Here is a 13,370-nt window from a genome sequence, read left to right on the forward strand (position 1 = left end):
GCTCTAATAATGTGTCAGTGCTTCCACTCCTAAAAGACCCGGCATGGCCAGGTGGGTTAACGCGTTCGACTCGTAATCTGACGGTCGCGAGTTCGAACACCGGTTGCACCAAACATGCTCGCTCTTTCAGCTGTGGGGCGTTATAAGGGATGGTCAATCCCACTATTTGTTGATAAAAGAGTAGCCCAAGAGTTGGCGGTGGGTGGTGATGAATAGCTGCCTTCCCTCTAATCTTACACTGTTAATTTAGGGACGGCTAGCACAGATAGCCCTTGAGTAGCTTTACGCGAAATTCAAAATAACAAATAACCGTTCCTGACTGTTGCTAAGATATTAATACTGATAAGGTTGTGTTGAAGCTTATTCTGGTTGAAAGAAAGATTTCAATCATGATTCACGTGTATGTTTTGTGGTTTCAAGAAGACTGTTGTTAAATGCTTTTTCTTATGTATTATGTTCTAATGTTTGCAGTCATATCTTCATGGTCGAGTTTTAATATCCAGAAATATTTTATACGTTAAGCAGGTTTATTTAGAGCAGTAGACAAATATTTGAGGGTATGACGGTTAATTACTTTTAGAATAGTTTCTTATTCTAAAGAAAAATATCCAACTGTTCGAAAGCGATACAGTTAGAGTTTTGGGTCTTTTGAAATATACGACATACATACATAAATTATTGTAATTTTAAATTTTGTTTATTTATTTTTAAAGTGTAATTTATGCTGTTTTTCCTTAATGTTTATCAACTGTTGTTTTATAATTGAGCATTGACAAAATGTCTCCCGCTGGTACAGCGGTAAGTCTACGGATTTACAATACTAAAATTAGGGATTCGATTTCTCTCGGTGGACTCAGCAGATGACGTGGCTTTACTATAAGAACACTCACTTCACAAAAATATAACCTTTTTTTCCGAGATATAAAAAGTAAACATAACTATTATTTCATTTTCCCAATATAAAATCGTATAATTTCTTCAAGACATCTCAATAGCGGATTGGTATTTCTTAGATCGGTATTGTTTACTACCAGCATAGACCATTTTCGAAAGAGGTCATCGTCTCGAGAGGGCCTCAATATCTCTCCTGACGTATGGAGTTGTTACACGTATCTCCTACCCTAACAAACCAGTTTCGTAACCTAGTTCCTTGTCAGATACATACACATAACATCAGTACTTTTGTTTCAAGACTACGTTGTATTTACTTAAACTGTTTTGATTTATGTTATACCAAACTGTAGTTTCATTTAAACGCAAAAGGTGCTGTGTTGGATCGAACAAAGTGTGTGATTGATGTCGTGGAGATAAAGGTAGCTGTTTGTGATTGGGAAAACATGGTCAGATGGGTGCAACTTAACCTTTCAACTTCCCAAGTGGTCGCTGCAGAATATTGCCCGCTATTCTGTTAAGCCTTCGACAGGTAAACGAGCAACCTTATATTAATCTCTTGCAACCAGCTGGTTCAATAACACTCGCACAATCTTGTGCTGAAGACTGGTGAATAAAACATGCAATCCTGTCGCTTCCTAGAAATTATTATACACTTTTTATTAACACTTCTCAAAATAAAGTAATACTGTGTTTGTAAACTAGAAATTCTGCTGTTAATGTTACTGATCATCAACACAAAACAGTGTTAATGTTATTAATGCCACTGGTTACTAACACAAGACTGTACGAGTGTTATTAATGTCTGAAATATTAGCTACATAATGATTTTGAGCTATAGACTGGTCATTTATTAACGAGAGATGAATTATCAAACTTACATCAACTCTTTTTTTTTTTTTTTAGTATCATACAAATGAATTGGGAAATTTAAGGCAAAAGATATTATGGATTAGTTTCACAGTTACTAGTTTTAAGTGCGTGAAGCTTGAGGTTGTAAGAGGTTGTTTGTAAATATATAGGTCACTGGTCAAATCAGGTTATTCTGCTCGACGAAGCAGTAGTACGTACGTGTAAAAACAAACTAGGACCGGAGATAAGTTTTCTGTGGCCCTGGTGCGGAAGCTGGTAACGGAACTCCTTGAAACTTCGTTCAGTTTAATTAGAAATATAAAACAGAACTGATCAAACGTAATGATTCTATGATACATTAAAATGCGAATAATAAATTTATTGATGAAGGGCTCTTGGTGTTAACCGTTTAATATCTTCTAGCATCAGCACTGAAGCTACCTTTTTCTTATATTCTAAGTCAAATATTGCAGACTTAACATTTTGGAAATTAGACCCCCCGAGGCTCAGCAGAGATAATCTTTGAAATAGCACTGGAAACTGTTGTTCAAAGGTCATACGTCTCAAGTTAATATTTCTATAATTATCACACTACCAGGTAAATAGCTGTGAATTTGAAATACACTCAAACGTGAAAAAATTAATTAATATTGAGTGACATTTTTGAGCTTAGAAGTACAAGATCTAAATATATAATTGCTTTCTGTTTATAGACGATTATACTAACTGGCTTATTTGGTGAACTTATATAAAACTCTCTGAAAACAAAATGAAATCAAATGCAATTTTTTTTTTTTATCATAAAAGAAGTTTTTATCATCATGAGTTACTACTAGTACATTTACATATAAATCAAAAGATATTGCTTATGATAAAAAGTGAAGTTTGGAAACAGTCATTTATTAAATAGGCAGATTTACGTTTGCATAAAATCGTACAGAAATAAATCAGTTATCTTCCAAACAACTGTTTTGAGACTTCAAATTGTTAGTCAGTTAAGCGGGTACGCTGTAGTGTCAGATAATATACTAATTTTCTTTTGTGTAATTTAATTTCTGTGACTTATTGTTTTTTGTATGTGCTAAAAACAACAGAGGTAAACTAAATGTATTATTCCATATGTTAAATTAACTAGACTTATATATTTGTTGTTGTTATTAGTGTTTGTTCAAGAGGGTTTCCTGTTTTTATGACTATTTTATTGTTTAAACAAGCTGAAAAGGTAGGGAAAATATTTAGAAGTGCAGTTTGGATTATAAACTAACTCAATATATTATTATTTCATCACAGAAACTTCTTTGTCTCAGAAATGCTCAAAAGATGGCAAAGACTAAACTACATCGCATTATCTACGAAAAAAAACACACTGAATGATTGATGTATAGTATAGAGAAGATAGACGTCTTAAAACAAAGGCCTAATTAAACTATTTACAGTGGTTCGATACAGTAAACAAATAATGAATAACTTTGATGAAATTACACATATAAGATAAGAAACAAATGTCAAGAGTTCACATACGTTATTAAAACGTATAGACAACTGGAATATTATAAAATTATAGATTTTAATATTGTACACATACAATATTCATGAATTTTTAGTTATTGGTACTAAATTTTTTATTAACATTTTAGTACTCCAATAAGTTTTGTTTTGTAACATTTATATTTAAAACATTATTAGTTTCAGAATTCTCACACAAGGTTACTGTGTTACAAGAGCTATCTAGTCTGCTTTCTGTTAAAAAGAACCCTCATGTATAAGTGTTGAAGGCATTTTGTGTTGAAATTTGGTATAAAGTTGTTTTACCACAATTCGGATCTGCGGAATTGAAAAATGGAGTGTACCATTTGAAGCTCTTAAAATTGCAAAAACAAAACACAAAACAAAATGGCCGCCAGTTTTGGCTAAATTTTGCTTTAATTCTTCAGTCAAAATAAAAATAACTATGAACTGGAACATTTTTTTCCTCGTTTTGCTATCCAGAACAGTTACAATACACCTGGTACGCTGTTCATTCAATTTAATAGTTTTAAAACATATGATTTTTGCCAATAATATAAAAACTATCACATCATCAGGTCGTTTTAATTGTAAGATTTTTCAACGATTCTAAAAAGTCATAGGAGTTAAGTGTTAGCAATTTAACACAACCTATAATGATCTAGGTAATAAATTAGATCTTTCTAAAATCTTAAATTTATCAGTTCTTATCTAATATGGTTGTCAACTAGCGTTTGTGCCACTGTATTCCAATTTGACAGAAAACTGGTACAATATCATGCATTCCCTGTACAGGTTAAGATGCCGAAATTTCTAGGGTTAATTGGGTGACATATAAAATAAATGAATAAACGAATAAATAAATACATTAAAATAAAGTTTTTTTGTACTGCTGAAGAACATGTGACGTGACAAAAGTATCAAAAGAAGACGAATTATTTAGAGGTAAATGATCAGAATTCATTACTGGAACTTGTAAAATCTGATATTAACCTTCTTAAGTGAATGATAATAAGGCATTCCAGTGAAGTATTTGTGATAAAAGATTGTGAATTGTCTCTACGGTAGCTCATAAGGGATACTAACTTTGATTCTAAGTGTAACATTATTATATTCATATGATATTAGGTTTTTTTTGCATGTGTCGTGAAATAAGAGCTCATTGAACCTGAGCTTGTGAATGTTATTGCCTCGTGTATTTTCCTTTCTATGGAGGCTAAATCACCAACAGTCCATTTTTATAACGTGATCACAGTGACGTTGTATTTCTCTCTCTCCTTTTCTACTGCCGTATTAGGTTTTCCAAAAGAAACAGACTTTATGTGGTTTGAGTGAAGCTACGTATGCTAATTGGGTGGTAGCAAGAGTAGTTAATAATCATGGAACCACTTGCTAGCCCAAAAGAACCGAGTGCTATTTCACACACACTGTGCGTAATAACACAAGCTAATCAGTAGCGAATAACAGGAAATAATGACACTAAAATAACGTGCTATCTAGTGACATAAAATGAACGATAATAAAAACAAACTTATCATAGAAAAAATGTTCTAAATCTCTTCAGCAGTTTCGTTGAAATGACACAAAACTTGCTATTCGTGGTTCACAAATTTTATTTTAATCCAGAAACTTTTATCCATATTACCCATCAACATTTAAGTATATTATGTTTGACACATTAAATTGTGTAAATGTGTCATAGGTGGTAATTACGACGGTTATTATGACGAAAGAAAATTTAAAAATATCGATTGTAACCACTGGAAACATCTGTTATTTAAGAAAGTTTCAAAGTGATTGCGCTTTCTCTTTTGTTTTGCCAGCATTTAACTATGTCGTTAAAACACCGATAGAGAAATTATTAACAATCCTTCCCTGATAGAGGTATGGAAGACTGGTATGCTTTTGATTTTATGAATATTAAACATGAAAGTAATGCTCATTCAGGATTTTATTTTTCATAAGATACAGAAAATAAAAACCCGAGTGCAGAAAATAAGATAAAAATAATATTTCATTTTTTTACTCTCTAAATCATATATATTTTAGGAAACTCAATCCAAGAAGCATTAGGGTTAGTTCATATTGAAAAATAAACAATATAATCCATAGTTTATGAAAATGTTTAATGTTATCAAAGTCGTTAATTTTTTTATTGAGTAATGTCTTTGTCTTTGTATGTAGCATCTCCGTTGGTATATATTTCTTATTTCTATTTTCCTTTGTAATATACTGTAACTTATTACTGTATAAATAAAAATTTTAAGAAGTCCACTTAATGGTAGTTTTTCACTATCGGTTTTAGTACAACTGAAAAGAACATTTATTTATTGATACAAAACTTAAAAACAGCAATAAACGTTCAGTTTGTTCTTATAGCTTATTCTCCCTATTTTACGCCCCCAACTAGTACAGCGGTATGTCTCCGGATTTACAACGCTAAAATCAGGGGTTCGATTCCCCTCGGTGGGCTGAGCAGATAGCCCGATGTGGCTTTGCTATTAGAAAAATACACACACCCCATTTTACCTCACACGCCTGTTTTCCAGAGGCACGTGTTTGAGGATTTAGTTTTTGAATTATTTCCACTACAGATGTAATGCTTTAGAGTTTGCACTAGATGTTAGTGAATTGGATGTTAACCTAAGCCTTTAATCCTTATCAATTTACAGCATTTTTACTTCCTCGCTAAGTACACTACAAAAATGGAAAGCGGTTTGCGATCGCCAAAAAAGAAACCCATTAATCAGAGCTATATCCACAATCTGAAACAAAAAAAAAAGACTATTTTCTGAAAGTGCTCGGGTTATTGATTTTCTTTTCAGATATTAACTCCTCTCTGTTGAACACGCCTGGTTTTGAATAACATGAACGGTTTTTCACTGAGTTTTTAACATTCTAGTGCCAATGTTTGCTGACGTTTTCTTGTGAGAAATAACTGAGGTGTCAGTTTTAGTGGCTTCCTCTAGTTCTTGTTTCTCTCTGTCTTGATACAAACTGACCAGTGACCACCCAACATCTCATCCAAAAGTCCAAGTAACTCTTTTGTGAAACACAGTACTACCTTTTTCAAATACGGATAAATAAATAAGTTATATATATATATGTATAACACTTTAAAACAATCTCAAAGCTGTTACTTTCCAGTTTAGCAGATTTTCATTGCTAAGCTTAAATGGACTTAAATAAAAAATAAGTCATTTTAATTAATAAGTTTAGTGAATAGTAATTTATGCATGGAATGAATAAAAAGAGACTTCAATTAGAATATAAATGTTTGTCTTTTTAAGTTGAAGTTAACCCTTAATTAGTGAGAATGTTGTAGGTTGTAGCATCAACTGATGATGACCGCCGTTTAAAGGTTGCATTAATCATTTCCTTTTCAGACAAGAAAGGTAATGTTATTTTATGTAAACGTGTATATAGAATAGAGATAGTTTTAAGTAACATTTGATACGCAATGAAAGAATAAATGACTTATGTTTCGTAGCATATCTGACCTCATTTCTTGGATGTAACTGGCCATAGGTGCCTCAGTATTGGTTGCAAGATGACTTCGTAATTTAGGTTTGCTGTTTGTATTATCGTTAAAACTTAGATCGTATTATTTAAAGATTTTCAAGCCGCACGTACCAGTAATCATGATGGTCCAGTAATGCATTTTGATTTGTATTTATTTTCAACAGGTAAATCCAAAGATCATGATTCGGAATAGACGATATCCTCGGAGTGCCAAATGCTTTGGGATATTTTGTAGCTTATTACTACTTAGCGTAGTGATTATTCAAAAAGTTAAGTATTCTATACAGCCAGATAACGTCAAGAACTCAGAACGTGTTACGGCAAAAATCCATATCCCTACAGGATACAAGGATATTATAATAAAAAAATCCCATGAAACAGAAATATTTAGGAAGTATATTCCTAACAAAACCTCAGAATCAAAACCACAAAATAAAGTTTTGAGTTTTGAAAATCGCGTATCCACGAAATCCAATACTTTGATAAAAGAACCTTTTCATTCAGAAATTGAGACACTTAAAAAGCCTAAGGACACCAAAATTACAATAATAAAAGAAAATTACAATGTTGCTGGTAAAAAGGATTGGAAGGACAAATGGACACGAATGGCTTGGAAAATATTCGCCTATTCAGCCTACTGGGATGACCGAGCAGAATTATCAGAAGGTTTTAGAGTGACCATTGTTGCAGCAGGGCCTCGCCGCCCTTTGATTTTACAAAGAGTGAGCTGTATGCTGAATTACGGTGATTACAATCAGACCACTGACACAAACTTTCAAGTTATCACTGAAAATCATGGTAAATCCACGTCGGCCATTTTGTTTTACTGTTTTCCTGCTTCGTCCCAGAATATACCGGTTTCTGCAACTCTGTTTTTGAAAAAGAGGAAAATTGTGAGAGCCTGGATACCAGTTCACCAACAACGGTTGAGGTCAGATGACAGCACAAATAAGACAGTTGTCTGCTTGCGGCCAATGTTTGGCAATGTCCTTCTGACGCCACGGATTGCAGAATTTATTGCTTTTTATCAAATTATTGGTGCCACACACTTCACCTTCTACGATAATGGCATAACAAAAGAGGTGCATTTGTTACTGAAAAAACTTCAAGAAAAAGCCAATGTTTCGGTGTCTGTTCACTCCTGGGATTTGCCAAAGACATTATCAAATATATGGGAAAAGGGTCAACTTGCTGCTATTCAAGACTGCATCCATAGGCACATGAATACTTTTGAGTTTGTAATACTTGTTGATATTGATGAATTTATTGTCCCTCAGAAGCAACACCAGATGACAGTTCAAGAACTAATTCATTATGTAGATAAACACAAAATAGAACCACAAGGTTTTAAATTGGGAAGCTATGTTTTCAGAAACAGTTTTTTTTGTTTAAGCTTTACTTCTCAGAATTCAGCCTTGAATTCTTCAATAATGGAATTTCTCACTCAGACAAAACTGTTAAGAAAAAAGAAAATATGGCCCCCATTTGAAAGATCAAAGGTAATTTTACGCCCTCGTGTGGTTAAAGTCGGAGGAATTCATAAAGTGATAGAACATGTTGTTGGTTATCGGTTTCAAGTCATTCCACCAGAATTTGGGTTACTTCATCACTACCGAGAGGGAAACAAATTTTGTCAAAACAGCAGCGTTTCTGAATCAGTTATGAATCGGTCGACCCTAAAATATCAAAAACTGCTAGCGACGTCACCTATTGTTCAAATGTGGAAAACGATGAATAAAAGACAGGTTTAAAAGAAAAATTGAGGCACTATGAGAAATGATTAAAACATAGAAAATAATCCCAAATTTTAGTTTTTATCTTACAAAAAACTCTAAATTCTCTATAATTCATATTCCACTCCATGTAGTTAATCCATATTCCGTTCCATGTAGTTAATCCATATTCCGCTCCATGTAGTTAATCCATATTCCACTCCATGTAGTTAATCCATATTCCGCTTTATGTAGTTAATCCATATTCCGCTCCATGTAGTTAATTCATATTCCACTCCATGTAATTAATCCATATTTCGCTCCATGTAGTTAATCCATATTCCACTCCGTGTAGTTAATCCATATTCCACTCCGTGTAGTTAATCCATATTCCGCTTTATGTAGTTAATCCATATTCCGCTCCATGTAGTTAATTCATATTCCATTCCATGTAGTTAATCCTTATTCCGCTCCATGTAGTTAATCCATATTCCACTCCATGTAGTTAATCCATATTCCGCTTTATGTAGTTAATCCATATTCCGCTTTATGTAGTTAATCCATATTCCGCTCCATGTAGTTAATTCATATTCCATTCCATATAGTTAATCCATATTCCATTCCATGTAGTTAATCCATATTCCGCTCCATGTAGTTAATCCATATTCCACTCCATGTAGTTAATCCATATTCCACTTTATGTAGTTAATCCATATTCCGCTTTATGTAGTTAATCCATATTCCGCTCCATGTAGTTAATTCATATTCCATTCCATGTAGTTAATCCATATTCCGCTCCATGTAGTTAATCCATATTCCACTCCATGTAGTTAATCCATATTCCGCTTTATGTAGTTAATCCATATTCCGCTTCATGTAGTTAATTCATATTCCACTCCATGTAGTTAATCCATATTCCACTCCATGTAGTTAATCCATATTCCGCTTTATGTAGTTAATCCATATTCCGCTCCATGTAGTTAATTCATATTCCATTCCATGTAGTTAATCCATATTCCGCTTCATGTAGTTAATTCATATTCCACTCCATGTAATTAATCCATATTCCACTCCATGTAGTTAATCCATATTCCGCTTTATGTAGTTAATCCATATTCCGCTCCATGTAGTTAATTCATATTCCATTCCATGTAGTTAATCCATATTCCATTCCATGTAGTTAATCCATATTCCACTCCATGTAGTTTCTCCTTCATTTCCCCGATTTTAATTGGTAATCCTCCTCCCCCTTCCACAGTCTGGTAACTTTACATAATACGAAAAGTTTCAACAGATGGATGCGAGACAAATTCCTCACTAGGCAACATAATTCAAAAACGACGTTTTCCCAATACAGTGTCCCAGCCTTGGAGAAACATAAGTAAACAGGTTGACATCTGGTGAAGTCGAAACAAAAAGAGCCTACGAAGGCCATTGGAAATAATGAAATTTTAAGAGAAGACAGGTTTCTGGACCGTTGAGAGGAAAAATCTCGTTAAAGATGTCTCATGACAGCACAACGTGTAAGAAGTGGCTCGAACAGAGAATCACTGCTTGTGATTTATGATAATCATTAACGTTTCAGTTTACCCATTTGAGAAAGCTGGTGAAATGTTTAGTACTTTAACACCAGTAAAATGCGTCTGTTGGGAAGAGAACATAAAAATCATAATACAGAAAGTCTTTTGAAAGTACTGAGGTTATTGAGTTAATCGTACTGTAACGTTTTGTATCTATGTTATGTACTGCTGTACCTTAAATTCGTCTGGGTAATGTAGGGTAAAAATGTTAATTTTGATTTAAAGAAAGGGTACTTCAGCATTTAACATGCATTCAGTAATATATATGTATGCATATTTTTGATACTAAGTAATCGGTATTCTGTTTGTCAGCAATGCATATTATTTTAACCCTAAATTCGGGATTGTAATTCAAGTTGGATATAATCAAACATTTGATATGTATAGTTTTATAATGATTGGACAGTTCATTAGGATTACCTGTTTAAATAATAACACAAACCTCTAGAGCATGTAATCGATATTATGCATTTTTTTGATGAACCTGAATGCCACAATCAACATTGTAATACACTGCCGAATTCTGTGTACCATTTGTGGACTACAATCCCTTATATTCCTTGTCGTGCCTAATACAGTCTGTTATTACGGCTTTGAAAAGGGTGTAATAGTGAATCTAGAAAGAAGGAGGTCAAATGTGGCCTCGTAGGTAGTGTGCATGGACTGTGAGCCTGAGGTTTCAAAGTTTGCAAACTATTGCCGCAAAACCTTCACTCTTCACTTTAGGACACCCTCAAGATTAATTTCCAAATTCCTCTATTCGGTCAAACAAGAGTAGCTCCAAAGTTGTTTATTAAATAGTAGACAAATAAGCACACGCCGCCATTTAGTAGTTTTACATAACAAATAAGCAAGAATGTCATTATAAAACACTTTTTTTTTGACTGGATATTTAAATATGTCGTTGTCAGAGTCTGTCTACACTGAGGGACTACGTTTTCCACGAGAAAAACTGTGGTTACAGACTTTGGTTAAAGGTTTCTAAGATGCAACAGAGATCAGCTTGTGTTTCAATTAATCATTTTTTAACATCATTCGGTTTTACACTGCTTTAATAGTACCATAAAAATAACGCTGTACAAAGTGTATTATAGCAGCTGGAGCCAGTCTAAAAGTTATTTATCACAGACGTAAACAGGAAAACAGCTTCATTGGTGCTCCAAAACTGGCAATGAGATAAAAATATGAGGAAAACCACATGAAACATTTGATCACATGACTGGAGGTGGTATTACAACAAATTTTATGACACCGAAATGTTGTTTTCCCAGCGGCAAAACAGTATATCTACTGACTTACAACTCTAAAAATCAGGTTTCGATACTCGTGGTGGGCAGGTCACTAATAGCCCATAGCGGAGCTTTGTATATTTTGCAAACAAACCGAAATGTTACGAGACGATAATGCAACGACCAAACTTGTTCATATTGGCTGAAATTGGTTAAAATGAACTCAACAGTAAGTTCATTTACCTTCCTTGTTCAGCACGCTCACTGGATTCCCAATACAACTGATCATCTTTGAAATGAACTTAAATGTCACACAAGCCATAATAGTCTTGTGCTGACGTCTGTGTGCCAGTTAAAAACCACACTTTGCGTCAAACGGGTAATGGTTAAGCAAGACACCTTCTTGTAGCCACGCTACGAGAAATCCAACTCAGTATTGCTGCAAAACAGAAGTCTAACCTAATACCAGCTGGAAATGCTAATAGAATGGCTAGTTAAACTTGTATAAAAAGTTGATTTTGTAGTAATTATGTAAAAGAAGATTGACCATAACCCTCCTTTTCTGTGATTTAAAACTAGTGTGTATTTTGAACAAGAAGTATAAATGAAGTGTTTATATTTTAGTTCCAATAATGTTGTTTCTTCTGTAAATAATCACAAAAGAGAGAAAATTAAAAGAAAATCCAATCTCCGACTAGCTAGTCACAGGGTGTTAGCTTCCTTCATCTCTTTTGATGTTATCAATATAAAATACGTGCGTTAGTGTTTTATAGCAAAGCCACATCGGGCTCTCTGCTGTGTCCGCTGAGAGGAATAGAACCCCTGATTTTTAGCATTGCAAATCCTCCAGGGAACGGTTATAAATGGATGGTGAATTATTGTGATTTCCCTGTAGGTTAGCTTAATATTATGTTTCAGATAATTCAGAATGTGTGATAGCCAAGTCTAGTATCATTTGATAGATCTTTATGGGTCAGTTAATTGTTGTCGTCATCTTTAGCGAAGCTGTTCTTAGATAAAATTGTCATCTTTCTAATTCTCACACATATAGTAGAGATGATTGGGAGTAAGCTTTACTTGTCCATCAATGAGGAAGTATTTGAGTGAAGAGACACAGTTGTGGAACACTGACACTGGATACTAAAAATCACCTTAAACGTACGAATTTGTATTATCTCGGCCTGGCATAACCTTGTGGTGAGGACACTCGATTCGTAATCTGAAGATCGCAGGTTTGAATCCCCGTCACCGAGCATGCTGGTCCTCTGAACCGTGGGGACGTAATAAGTGAAGGTTAACTCCACTATTCTTTGGTAAAGAGTAGCTCAAGTGTGGTTGTGGATGGTGTTCACCAACAGCCCTTCTTTCTAGTCTAGCACATGAAAATTAAGGACGGTTAGCCTAGACAACCTTCGAGTAACTTGGTGGGAAATTCAAAATAAACAAACAAATTGTATTTATTAAGGAATGCCTCAAGTCTTCCCTCAGCTTTTTTGTTTATTTATTTTTTGTTAGCAGAACTGGTCATTACGATCTATGAAACTATTACAGCGCAAATGTTTTGTATAAGTTAAGTTGTTGGAAATACGGTTTGTTAATAATGCATTTTGTTTTGTTCAACTTTTGGTTAATTTTGGGACTAATTTCAAATTTTTATTTTGTTAGTATTTCTACAGTTTTTTTCAGAGTGCACAGTTAAGTTTTGTATGTAATTTTAAGTATAAAAAAGTATTGTATTTTTCTTTCTCAGCTTTTTATTTGTTTTCTAAATAAATCTTTTATTATAACTTCTTCTCTTCCATTTATCAATATGTACATCCAAACAACACAATTTGAGATGCTATAAAATATTAAACATTAAAACATTTCTCAAAAACATATTTTAACTTCTGCTTACTTAATTATTATTGCTATTTTTTACTGTGATAATTTATGTAAGGATGCAAATACTTTTGTACATTTTTTTTATCTTTTCTAAGATAGTCAAGACCCGGTATGGCCAAACGTGTTAAGGCGTTCGACTCGTAACCCGAGGGTCGTGGTTTCGAATCCCGCTCGCGCCAAACATGCCCGTCCTT

The 13,370-nt window shown here is 33.8% G+C and overlaps 1 protein-coding gene across 1 annotated transcript; it reads left to right on the top strand.

Annotated features, from left to right (window-relative positions):
* Positions 1-1,158: 1,158 nt before the first annotated feature.
* Positions 1,159-13,036, top strand: LOC143230767 (beta-1,4-galactosyltransferase galt-1-like). The gene is made up of 2 exons (XM_076464891.1): positions 1,159-1,423; positions 6,936-13,036. The coding sequence occupies exon 2, from the start codon at positions 6,951-6,953 to the stop codon at positions 8,520-8,522; it is 1,572 nt and encodes a 523-aa protein (XP_076321006.1). The 5' UTR covers positions 1,159-1,423; positions 6,936-6,950; the 3' UTR covers positions 8,523-13,036.
* Positions 13,037-13,370: the final 334 nt, after the last annotated feature.

Source organism: Tachypleus tridentatus, chromosome 10, assembly GCF_004210375.1.
Source record: "Tachypleus tridentatus isolate NWPU-2018 chromosome 10, ASM421037v1, whole genome shotgun sequence".
Classification (NCBI taxonomy): domain Eukaryota; kingdom Metazoa; phylum Arthropoda; class Merostomata; order Xiphosura; family Limulidae; genus Tachypleus; species Tachypleus tridentatus.

Bases quoted from the DNA above. Each gene is read 5' to 3' on its own strand.
- LOC143230767 (XM_076464891.1), top strand. From the start codon at position 6,951: ATGATTCGGAATAGACGATATCCTCGGAGTGCCAAATGCTTTGGGATA.